The sequence below is a fragment of the Rhipicephalus microplus genome, chromosome X (assembly GCF_043290135.1).
Source record: "Rhipicephalus microplus isolate Deutch F79 chromosome X, USDA_Rmic, whole genome shotgun sequence".
Classification (NCBI taxonomy): Eukaryota; Metazoa; Arthropoda; class Arachnida; order Ixodida; family Ixodidae; genus Rhipicephalus; species Rhipicephalus microplus.
This window is the reverse complement of record NC_134710.1, coordinates 293138427-293150803: the sequence shown is the minus strand read 5'-3', so window position 1 is coordinate 293150803 and position 12377 is coordinate 293138427. Positions and strand designations below refer to the sequence as shown.

Genomic DNA, 12377 nt, shown 5'->3' with positions numbered 1-12377 from the left:
GTGGTCGGCATTTCCGAAGGACAGGAGCTCGTGTGTATTCCTACCATAAAGTGGTAGCATGTTGTCTGTGAGGTCGTGTCCTGGTAACGCAGGGGAGGCATGGACGTGGTCCACTGATAGCCTGATGGGCAACTGAGGTGGCTCGTGTGTTGGCAGAGTATCAGGAACGGAACCCAGGCCATGGGAGGCGTCAACGACATTCCTGGATGGAGAAGCACGTGCTGCCGATGACCCGCAAGGTGGCTTCAGCAACCCCAAGGCTCAGTTGTTGAACTGCGCCAGTGTAGTAAACGAGAGCGAGAAGAAGAGACAACACCCATTCGTTGGGCAAGCTTTTTTTATTCTGTCGTTGTCTTTCTCTACCTTGCCCAAGCTCGCCGCGCGCCACCGAGGGCTTGCAGTAATGGCCGAGTACAATGATCTAGAATGACACCGCCACTTTGGACACGCATGCTAAAATGGAGAAGCGGAGGAAGAAGAAGAAGATAGAATAAGAACAGCTTGCCGGGCGAACGGGGGTTGTCTTTTGTTCTCTGCCTGAGTCTTTACAATTGCACAGTCCGACAAGTGAACCTATGGATGAAGCCACCGATGCTTGTCCTCACGGGTCGTCAGCAGCGTGGGCTTATCTATCGAGGAACGCCGTTCACGCTTCCTTCGCGATGGGTAAGCCCGCACTTCAGCTGCCATTTCAGCTGCTTCAGCTGCCCATCAGACCACCATTCGATGGCGTTCAAGCTTCCCCTGTGGTTCTAGGGCACGACCTGATGGCCACCACGTTACCACCTCATGGCAGGGACCCACACGGGCTCCTGTCCTTTGGAAAAACTGCTCACGCTTTCAATAGCCTACATTCCCATTCCAGGACTCTGCCTAGATACGAGCCGCCAAGGAACGCCGTCCAGGCTTTCTCTGCTCATTCATCTCGCTGGCGTGAGTGCTACTACCACTATTTACTCGGGGAACCAACAGCGCCGCGGACCTGCGGCGTACCGTCACGCTACTCCGTGTCAAGAATAATGAAGTGACAGCATTGATATCCGAACGAGCTCCTGCCATGTTGCCAGCATTAAGTGCCGCTGACGCCATGCTGAACAGGGTACGCCTCACATGACCTGGAGACTAGCCCACGTGAGCAACGCAGAAAGCTCCAGGGTGCCCTCCTGCAGCTCTCGCACCAGATAGGCTGCTTTACGTTGGCGATCTCTGGATTTTCGCCTGTCACCACAGCCTCACAAGTCGCCTCCCAAATACCGGAGTTCCATGGCTTCGAAAATGACGCTGACTACTGTGGGGTGACCATCAATGCTATAGCAGTGCACGAGACTTGGACGAAGCCTCAGAAGTGGTCCGTGGTCGTAGAATGCCTTCGAAAAGGTGCCGTGGCATGGCATCGGTACGAAGGCGTTTGGCAGCAGTGCTGGGAAGACTGGAGCAATAAGCTCATAGCTGCCCTTGAACCAACTGACTACCATTTCACTGCTACCACTCAGTCTGCTCCTTGCTTTTTTGAAGTAGTTTTTTTTAATTTATATGCTATAAATTTATGTATAATATCAAAATGTTAATATCGTGACAGCGAACGAGAATAGAGCGGCACCACCTCAAGGCGGTCACTGAGCACTGCAGCTCACTGGCAGACAGCCGCACAGCTGGGCCTGACAAAAACACTGGACTAAAGCCCAGCTGTGTCTCTGCCTCATTACCTGACATCACAACATTCATTCTTATGGCCGAGAGTGTTTCACATCCTCATCAATGGGAAAAGCTTCACCCATGCGCACCACCACTTGAGCACTTGGAGGCGCCAGCCTGCGTCGTACTGGACGTGCTACTACCTGAGACATGCCTCTCCACGCATACCACCACATCGTCTCTGACCAGACTGAAATGGATCTACGTGCGAAGCTTTCATTGGCTGGACATTATCACTTGCTAAAAGGCAACATTTCACTAAACACCGAGGTCTGTAAGAAGTCTCAGGCCACCCAGCAAAAGCCTCATCCTATTGAAACGGCTTCCGAAAAATATTTCCCGTTTGGTCGCAGCGCAGCGTCAAGAATTCTTGGCTGGAGAAGGCTAGGGAGCCCAACAGCGATAACTCTGCAAAAGCACAGGACACGTCCCAGGTCAGCGCGGAAACCTGATGACAAGCAGACATCTAGTCGCACAGGAAAACATCCCTCGACCTCTTGGGCTATCGGACCCACCAATTTCTGCCTTGTTTCCCAAAATGTCACAAGATGAAGGCAAGCCTTCTAAGATTCTGCGACCATGGCGATGTAGTCAAGGCCGCCCACCAGAACCAGCGTATACAAGTTGTCGTAAGACGTCGCACCATGCTTGAGTTTGACCACACCGACAAAGCCAATTCCACCCGCCAGAAAACATACTGACGGATCTCCAAGCAGAGGCACAGCCTGACCAGCACTGACCACCATGGAATTTTTAGACGAAGTCGCAGTGTGGCCATGTCTGGCCACTGCGAAATGGCCAGTTACACCCACCGAAGGCTCGCAGTCATGTTAATGATCAAGAATGACACCGGCACTTTGGCACGCATGCTTGACTGGAGATGCGGAAGAGGATAAGAACAGCTTGCCCGACGACGGGTGTTGTCTCTTGTCCTCTGTCTGAGTTGTTACAGCATCTACATATGTGGACCAATTATATTAGCAGTGTAAAATTAAAGGAGCACTGACATCAAATATACTCATGTCAAGATTTTTGCGTTAACAAGTAGCTATCGACCCCCTAGTAGCGTTTAGCGAGCTAAAACGCAAATGAGGGACAAATAACTATCACTTTTATTGATTTATGTCACTGGTGTCTGGCATCATTCAGAACGACCGGCAAGCCCACCATGTTTAGCGCTGGGAGCGCTTCCTTGTGGTCACCTCCAGATCGCTCCACAGCTGACCACTTCTTCACAGAAAAGAGTGACATCAGGCTCAGCTGCTCCGAAAACATTTCGTCGGCTAGGCACACACAGTCATGCCTTGTCACCTGCATTGTCGTCGTCGCCGTACCAAGTGTCAACTAAGGTTCAATACGACAGTCTGGAGCTTGGAATTGCCGCGATGCATAACATCACAAATCATTTTTGCTTCAATCGACCCTTTGCAGCACAGTGATTCCAAAATAGACACCGTTCCAAGCAGTAATGAGGAGGTGCCCGAGGACGCATGCTTTGGCCATGCTTACTCGTGTGTCAGTTAGCTACATTAGGGAGTCTTGGCGTGCACAGCGTTGAAGTGTACACAAAGGGGTCAATAGAATATCGGTATGGGAAATGCGCACCAGCGGAAAAATAAAATAAATTCTCTGCTTGCCAGGTTCTGCTTTGCTCCACTAGATAGTCCCACCTATTTGACCTCTCACAATTGCAGCGGCAGAAACGGATGCAATTAAGTCTAGAGACGAACTATAATTCATTATTGACGATAGCTGCGTGTTACTTGTTGGCAATGATATCTGTCTATATGCTACTCTACTTTGATAGCTTGTGGTCATGTTGGCGTGTAACATACATGTAATAAAACACATCCTCATTGCCCTCTTTCCGCGCTTCCAACCAGACGACTACAACACACAAGAGTTCCCCGGCATAATTACTGACGAGCACCTGTTGAACCATGCTCTTTTGTTTCACCGTTTTTTTTTATAGGTGCTTTGCATTTTGTCATTTCATGAAATCATTCAGAGCTATGGGACGAAGATCAGACATGAAGATTCAGTGCGTTTCTAGGCTTCGGCGCCAATAGGCGCCACGATAAGAGCACTCGGATCATAGACGTCAGCACTATCAGCGCATCTTCACTCGGGGCGGTATATGTGAAATGTATCATACCGAACACGTAGCACTAGTCGATGTTGCAGGGCACTCCATTTTTCGTTGAGCTCTCGCACGCTGTTTCCCATTGACATAAATTAAGTTCCACGTGACAGACGCGATTGAAATCTGGCCAAGAGGTCCTACGCATACCGAGCAATTTAATGAAGGGCACATCTCTATTCTGAAATTTGATGTCAGTGCTCCTTTAGGCTAATCAATTTGAAATGTTTGCATTGCTTCAGCATTTTGTAAAAAACATTTCAGCATCACAACTGTGAAAAAACAGTGGTAAATGGGTACAAAACATCGATGTTCTGCTAAAGTTTCCTGTCATAGTGTATTCCTACATTTTTTCTACAAGTTCATGTGAAATATTCGAGTTTTTAATTGTTTGACCTTATTCAAGAGAAGAAAGGGGTTTTTTATGTAACTTTTGTTGCACTGTGAGCAACCAAAGATCTGTAAGCTGTCATACTCATGTGGCGTTCACAAATGTGGACACTGGGCATACATCGCCCCGCCGCGGTGGTCTAGTGGCTAAGGTACTCGGCTGCTGACCTGCAGGTCGCGGGTTCGAATCCCGGCTGCGGCGGCTGCATTTCCGATGGAGGCGGAAATGTTGTAGGCCCGTGTGCTCAGATTTGGGCGCTCGTTAAAGAACCCCAGGTGGTCGAAATTTCCGGAGCCCTCCACTACGGCGTCTCTCATAATCATATGGTGGTTTTGGGACGTTAAACCCCGCATATCAATCATCGACACTGGGCATACAGAGTTCTTGTGAGAAGCTTATAAAATGTCCTGTGGTAGTACCAGCCACATTGCTGCTGCGTGGCCTTGCACAAAAAGCTTGTCGCATGGTAGCAGGCCCCGGAAACTCATCATAGTTTCGGTTTCAAGGAAGATGTACGCTCATAGCGGTTGCCGGATATTCTAAGATCCAGTCGAACGGAGTGAGGCTGATGTGGAATATTCGCATTTACTGGCTTTCACAAGTTATAACAAATGAAAAATTTTTGATACCCCTGTAAAGAACTTCTGTTTTGTTTATATGTATTTTCTTACTCCTTATTTTGTTCATTTCAAATCAGGCGAAGCGTGAGAAGTGATTTACTTGCATTCGTAGCACTTGCTTCCGCTCCTTCTCGACCTTCACTCAGCGATACTAGAAGTTGGATCGCGCTGTGTTATCTCGCTCAGTTGGTGTGTCAACTATGGAAAAGATAAAGACAGCAAGTTGTGGCGAGTAGAAAACAGAAGCCGTAGTGAGCTACGCCAAACAAGTCAAGGATGCTTTCTTCAAAGATGGCTTAATTGAGCAACACATCAACACATGTTTTCCACAGCTCTGCGGTGTGCTAACCCAGGGATTTCTAGTTCTGCGAAGGTATTTCAGCGTTTCCTAAAGGCAACGAGTGAGCGCAAGAATTTGGACCCAATATTTGAACAGATATTGATTTTGCATGAGTACATATGTAAACCCAGTTCTCTGCAAGCTTGACAGGACTGACAGAAATACAGTGTTGCTGGACTAAGTGGTGAAGACGGCAGCCAAGCTCTTGTCGGGAAAATGTGTATATTGAAAAGTTTGAATTTGAGTTGGTTCAGCTACATATCCTTAGTTTCTTTTACGTTCGCCGTGTAGTTCAAATGATGTCAAGTAATTATAAGCTGCTTCCTGCTCATGAAATTCTTGTAGCCGCGGTTTGAATATTTGTGACTCTTTACTTCTTATATTGTCACTCATGTACACGTGATGGACTAAATGCCTCTAAAAATTATTACAGAGAATGTCAATAGAGCCAACGTTTGGACAAGTGAACTTTTCTTCATCAAGGCAATGCTGTTGCCTAGATGAAGACAAGTCAACTTGCCAAAACTCTGTTTTCAGCGACGTTCTTTCTGAAAAAAGTTCTGATCGCTTCAAGCCTCTCCGTGTCTCTGTACTTATCTCGTTTGTTACTCAAGTTTTGTAAAAAAATATGTGCACTGTCATAACAAATCTGATTGAGTCAAATATGACATGTCCTACTCGCGATTGTTGATAATTTTTGCATTGGGTCGGATATTATGCTTTCAACAGTTGTGCATTATGACCGTAAGTCAGTTGTAAGTTAAGGCTGCTTTCATAAATTTACACTTTCACTCTACGTGTATGCCTGTTTTTTTTTTATATAAAACGTGCAATAAAAAGTTCATATCATTTGTGCAAATCGAGATTCGTCTAACTGAGAAATCACCCAGCTTAACTTTCACCTCTTCAGAAAACACGAGCAAAACATTAAGAAAAAGATAAACAAAATTTTACAAATGGCCACATCGCCCAAGTGGCTAGCATACCTGAAAAAAGGCATGAGCGCATTCCGCTTGCCTGCAAAGTGGGAAAAAAGGGCTTCCATGGCAACCCTCCTCCTCGCTATTTTTCATCCTTTCCCTCTATTTCAGGACGTCATTGGTGACGTTATGAAAGAAATTTTCTGTTCATTATTTATTTCTAGTTGGATGCCTGGCAACCACCAGTGGTAAAAGCGGTGCGGCCACTGCCGAGAGCGAATGCATGGGAGGTATAGAGAGTTTTCGCTCCCTGATGGTAGTACCAGGCCCCGGAAACTCAGCACTAGTTCAGGTTTCAAAGAACATGCACGCTCATAGCTGTTGCCGGGCATCCTAAGATCTGGGTGAACTGAGTGAGGTTGATGTGAATGTTTCAATTTATAGGCTTTCACAACTTATTACGAATAACAAAAATTGAAAGCCCTGCTAAGAACTTCTTTTTTTGTTTGTATGTGTTTTTATTCCTTATTCTGTTAATTTTAAATCAGGCGAAGTGCAGGAAATTATTGACTTGAGATCGTAGCGCTTGCCTCCTCTCCTTGCCCCTTGCTCAGCGATATTAGAAGTTAAATCAGGCTCAGTTATCTTGCTCAATTGGCGTGCATGCCATCTATGGGAAAGATAAAAACAGCAAGTGGGGGTGGGCAGAGAACAGAAGCCGCAGTGAGCTACGCCGAACAAGTGAACAACGCATTCGTCAAATATGGCTTAATCGGGCAACACGTGTTTTCCGCAACTCTGCTGTGTACTAACCCGATGATTTCTAGTTCCACAAAGGTTGCTCAGAGTTTCTTAAAGGCAATGAGTGAGCACAAGTACTTCGACCCATTATTTCAGCAGATATTTATTTTGCATATGAGTAAACTCAGTTTTCTGCAAGCCTGAATGGAATGACAGAAGTGCAGTGTCACTTCTTTAATTGGTAAAGATGGCAGCCAAGCTTCTGTTGGGAAAATGCGTTTATTAAAAGGCTTGAATTTGAGTTGGCTCAGCTGCATAGTTTTAGCTTCTTTTACTTTTGACGTGTAGTTCAAATGATGACAAGTAGTTATAGGCTGCTTCCTGCTCATCAAATTCTTGTAGCCATTTTTTGATAATTTGTGAGTTTTTACTGCTGATACGGTCCCTCAAATACATGTGATGGACTAAGCGCTTCTAAATATTATTACAGAAAATATCGGTGAGGCCAACATTTTGACAAGTTAACTTTTCTTCGTCACGGCAATGCCGTTGCCCTGACAAGGACAAGCCAACTTGCCAAAACACTGTTTCCAGTGACGTTCTTTCTTGAAAAACTACTGATCACTTCAAGCTTCTCCGTGCCTCTTCACTTCAGGCTCATTTGGTACCCAAGTTCTGTAAGTGAACTATGTGCGCAGTCATAACGAACGCGATTGGGTCAAATACGTTGTGTCCTACTCACAATTGTTGATAATTTCGCACTGGTTCGGATATTCTGGGTTCAATGTTTACTCATTATGTCGGCATGTCAGTTGTATGTTAAAGCTAATTTTATAGATTGACACTTTCAAACTACATGAATGTGTTTTTTTTATATGAAAAGTGTAATAAAAAAGTTCATATTATTTGTACCGATTCAGTTTTGTCTCTTAGTGAGACATCCGTCACCTTAACCTTTTGTGGTCCATTTTCGGTTAGCGCCTGACAACGCAACACCGCCGCAGCGGTCCGCTGTCGGGCACCACCCGACAAGAGTGTTCATGGTTTATATGTCGCAGTTTTTTCACTAAAAGTTGCGCGTATTTTTAAAATGCATGAAGCGCCATATCTTGAAGAATAAGAGAGCTTACTTTGTTGAAGTTTACTTGTCTTTACAGTAGAGTGCAGCACTATGTTCAGCACGGAGCCTAGAGCGTACCCACTCACGTGTGGTTCGCTGAAAAGCATGGTCATGTTTTTAGCGCGTACGATTTTAGGACGACTTTGTTGAGGGAGATGCAATTTTAGCACGATTTTAGGACGGCTTTGTTGAGGGAGAGAATTACGGGCCTCCACCAGACAGGGATTCGACAGGAATGAGTGATAAAGACGACGGCGACGGTGGTCGAGAAAACACCTTTGTTCTTCTGCAGAACTTGAAGTAACAACTCCAGTCTGTGTACCCAGAGAATGCTTTGAGTGGTAACATACGCTGTCCAAATATCCCTAAAGGAGTTGTGTGCTGAACGCAGAAGCTAAAATAAATATCCAGTCAGTTTTTCTTTCACAGTTCGTGTTACTCTTTGTGATGCCAGAAACTGGTGAAATAGTTTCGTACCGGAAAAGGCGGAAACTGGGTAAAAGTTTTGGACTGCAGAGGGTTAACTTTCGCCTCTTCAGAACACACAAACAAATTTCAGAAAAAAAAAGATGAACAAAACTTTACGAATGGCTCCATCGCCCAAGTGGCAAGCGGACCTTAAAAAAGGCACGAGCACATTCCGGTTGTATACGAAGTGGGAAAAAAGGGCTTCAGTAACAACCCTCTTCTAAATTTTGCTTCCTTTCCCTCTATTTCGAAACATCACCAGTGAGGTCATGAAAGAAATTTTGTTTGTGATTTATTTTTGGTAGAATGCCCGCAACCACCAGTGGTAAAAGCGGTGCTGCCGCTGCTTATCAGCATGCGAGAGCGAATTCGTGGGAGGTATAGGGAGTTTCCGCCCCCTGGTAGTACCACTCTGTTTCCTTCCATGTGGCTTTGCAATGCTTTGATTTGGAGAGCGCTGATGATGAATGTGCTGACACAGAGCCGTCAGCAAACAAATGACCTTTAAATGGGGCTGCTGATAATGATGAAAGCATCCAATTCACCCATAACAATGGATGCATTGATAATAAGAATCAATGAGGATGATGATGAGCGTGTGGAATCAGAGCCGTGGGCTAGAAAATGCACGTTTAATAATAATGGTGATGATGAAAGTGTTGAACACAAGGATACACTAATGATGGTGATAATGAATGATGATGATGATGCTGATGATTAACATATTAGACTGATGATGAAGACGTTGATAAAAAATGATGACTTCATTAAAACAGAGCTGTTGGCAAGTTAAGTTCCCGTCTATGTTTAAAGAGGCTGATAGACATTATTTACCTGTTCCCAGCAGGGAATGGCTCTAGGATTATTTTACTGGTGGGTAGGGGCACCCACCATAAGCGAGTTCCTTCAGGGGGGCGTAGGGAGGCGGGGAACTTGGCCATTGTGTTATGACTATGATCCCTCTTGGGGGGCAATGGGGGGTGGAGGGGGCAGGTGAAAATTTTGGGGGGGGGGGAGAGCTCCAGACCCCCGGGCCCACCCCTGGCGCCACCCCTGGTTCGGAACATCCAGATCAGTGAAAACCTTTCTAGAAATAAAGCTAAATTCTTATGATTGTCTGCTTCTTGCCTATTCCATCTATATTATTGTTGCGTACATGCAAAGGGAAAAGTTTACTTGCATAACGGGACTAACCATGGGATACGAATTGTTAAGGGGAGATGCAAGGCGAAAAACGCAAGTTTTTTTTCCAAAATTACGTTTTTCATTTTTATTTACTTTTGCAAGTTTGGTTTCTCTACTTTCATGAAAAAAAGAAACTGAAGATTAAAATTAACCTCAAAGTAGGTTGAAATCGCATTTAAAGAGCACAAGGTGACTGTTAAAAACTTCAGAAGAGCTTATTGTCTAAACTCTCCTGGAAATTGTCACCTGGCTGCTTGCCATTGCATTTTGCTTGAGGAGTTCACGAAAGCCACTTGTTCAAAATAACCTCGATTTCCAAGCTGTCATGATGGAAAAAAATCATTTTAAAAAGCATATCTTTTTTGCATAGATAAGCTTGGACTTATACCTTTAAAATGTGTTTTTCTCATGATCCATTTTTGGGCAACTTCTTAAGATTAGACATCATGTTTCTGATAGCCAGATCAGGATGAAATTTTGTCCAGATATTTCTTCACATGTGAAGGGTGCTAGTATCTCCTTTAAAACTTGGTATTGCCATGTATAATTATTATGAAGCTAAAGCAAGCATCTAGTATGGGCTGAGAATTCTATGAATTTTCACATTACAATTTTTCTGGTTCATTAAAATGTCTTACACACTCAAACCTGACTATAACAGTCACATCTGCCCTAAAAATACTTTCTTATATCTGAAAATTTGTTATAAATGATTATTTATAACAATGTATCTATGGCAAACCTATTGGTCAAGTACTTTGTTATAACTAATAATTTGTTACATTCAAATTCATTATATTGAGGTTCGAGTGTACACACTTTCTTCATAGCTATTTACATTCTACAGTTAGTGAGAAGCAATGTGAACCATTGATGGTTCAGAACTATAAAAGTAAAATGGCATAACAAGTTTGTCCAAAGCGAACTACGTTTTACTCATTGTCACGGCATAAAATGAAAACTAAGAAATTTCTACGAAATCAGGTTAGAAGCTTATATACACAGCAGAAATTTTCATGGCCCTAGCTGGAAGATTCACAAAACCCTTTTTTTTTTAATCACATCTTTCGTTAAAGGAGCCCCGTGACACTTTTTGGAGATCGTGAGAAAACACTGCCAATCAGTTGCCAAGGCTTTGGAGAACACATAAGCCTGATAGCACTCGAGCAGAAGTGTAAATTCACTTCTGCATACAAAGATCTCTAGAAATCACTCTCTCGCATACCGCCAAATCCCAAGCAAGCCCCCTCCCACTCTCATGGTGTAGGATAATTTGACAAGATTTGGAGGAGGGCCCTTGCATGGTCATGTATGTAACTTCAAGGTGGCAGCAGAAGACCTGCTTAATGTAAACAAGGCACACCTGTGCTTCTAATTCCATGTTTTATTGAATACACACGCACACACTGTTTTCATTGTCCTCCATTGAACAAATAAAAACAGTATGAAACATTCAAAATGGTGGTAGGGGAGAAGAGGCCACATATTTAAAACCTTCTGAAGAAGTGAGGGGGGCGCTTGTTCGTGTTTTACGATAGATGGCGGAAGGGCCCGGCCATTGACTGATTTTATGACTGCGAGTACATTCTCAGTAATATTTACATTGATGTCTATGTAGTAGTGTGGTGACTGCTTAGTTATAAAAGTCTTTTGTGTTTGTTATTTTTGATGCGTTGTGGTTAGTGGATTAGCACTTGTATATTTATGTATATTCATGATCACTAAATGTAGTGTTTCTTTTTCTTTTTCAGGCTTTGAAGTCGATCAAAAGGGGAAAGCCGTGACTGGCATGGCATGTAATTGCTGAGGTTATTTTTCCTTTTCCTTTTTTTTATATGTAATTGCGTCAATCACTGCTTGTGATGTCTGCACGCAATCGCTGAAAACCTTGTGTAGTAGTATTTTTTTGTATTTTGACTTAGCTAGTTATACAGCCTCACTTAGGTTTTGCAGGACATCAAGTGGTGCATGAGGGCAAAAATAAAATGTCAACCGCACTTTATTCTCCTGGTTTTCATTAGTGGGAAGCAGCCCACAAGAAGTTCCATAACTCCATCTGCAGTGGTAGCAAACATTTAGTGTAGGCACAAAATTAGCCACCCATAATCTAATGTTTTTTGTGTAGTTGGTATTGGTTTAACCCCCCCCCCCCCTTCAGATTTAGTTTTATATGTGTATACATACCTGTGCACATACAAATTCATGCAGAAACATACAATATGGTCAAGTCCCTCTCCCCTTCCGCTACTTTCTTCTGTCATTGTGGCTATATCCAGTTAAGGAAGCCTGCTATAAGTCAGCCTAAAAGGACACCAGCTGAGTGGTGGACATATACTGCTCAAGTTATAGCTAAAAAAACAAACGTGAAGTGAATTATGATAAAGGAGCTTGCTGTAGATGTTGAATACGGCAAATGGTAAATCCTCCGTACATCCGTTCGATCATCATACAAGGACGTGACACAGAAACACTGGAAGTGTGGTGTGATTGCACCTATACATTACGTACAAAGTGCTTCATTACTTATATATTGTTGCTGTATATGCACAATTTACATATTGATGAAAGTATTTACATATGGGTTTGTTCAAGAGCTTACATTATGGACCACAAGAATATACGGTCTGCTTGTCGACGAGCTCACGCCGATGTCAAGGCGATGCCAAAGAAGTGAGTGATGATGAGGGGCGAAGCTCCGAGGGATCATTTCGGTAACCGTGAATCCATTGTACATTGCCCATTCAAACATGCAAGTGA

General features: G+C 43.9%; 1 protein-coding gene across 11 annotated transcripts in view; it reads left to right on the top strand.

Annotated features, from left to right (window-relative positions):
• Window positions 1-11622, top strand: part of Mps1 (dual specificity protein kinase monopolar spindle 1) — a 183488-nt gene extending 171866 nt beyond the window's left edge. For 10 of the 11 annotated variants that reach the window (XM_075879352.1, XM_037413840.2, XM_075879344.1 and 7 more), the window contains one exon: window positions 11372-11622. In XM_075879352.1, the coding sequence (XP_075735467.1) occupies window positions 11372-11404 (33 nt within the window). In that variant the 3' untranslated portion in view covers window positions 11405-11622. Of the gene's footprint in view, window positions 1-7337; window positions 9336-11371 lie in introns of those variants that run through there. The other variant, XM_075879348.1, reaches the window with a different exon arrangement.
• The last annotated feature ends 755 nt before the right edge of the window (window positions 11623-12377 follow it).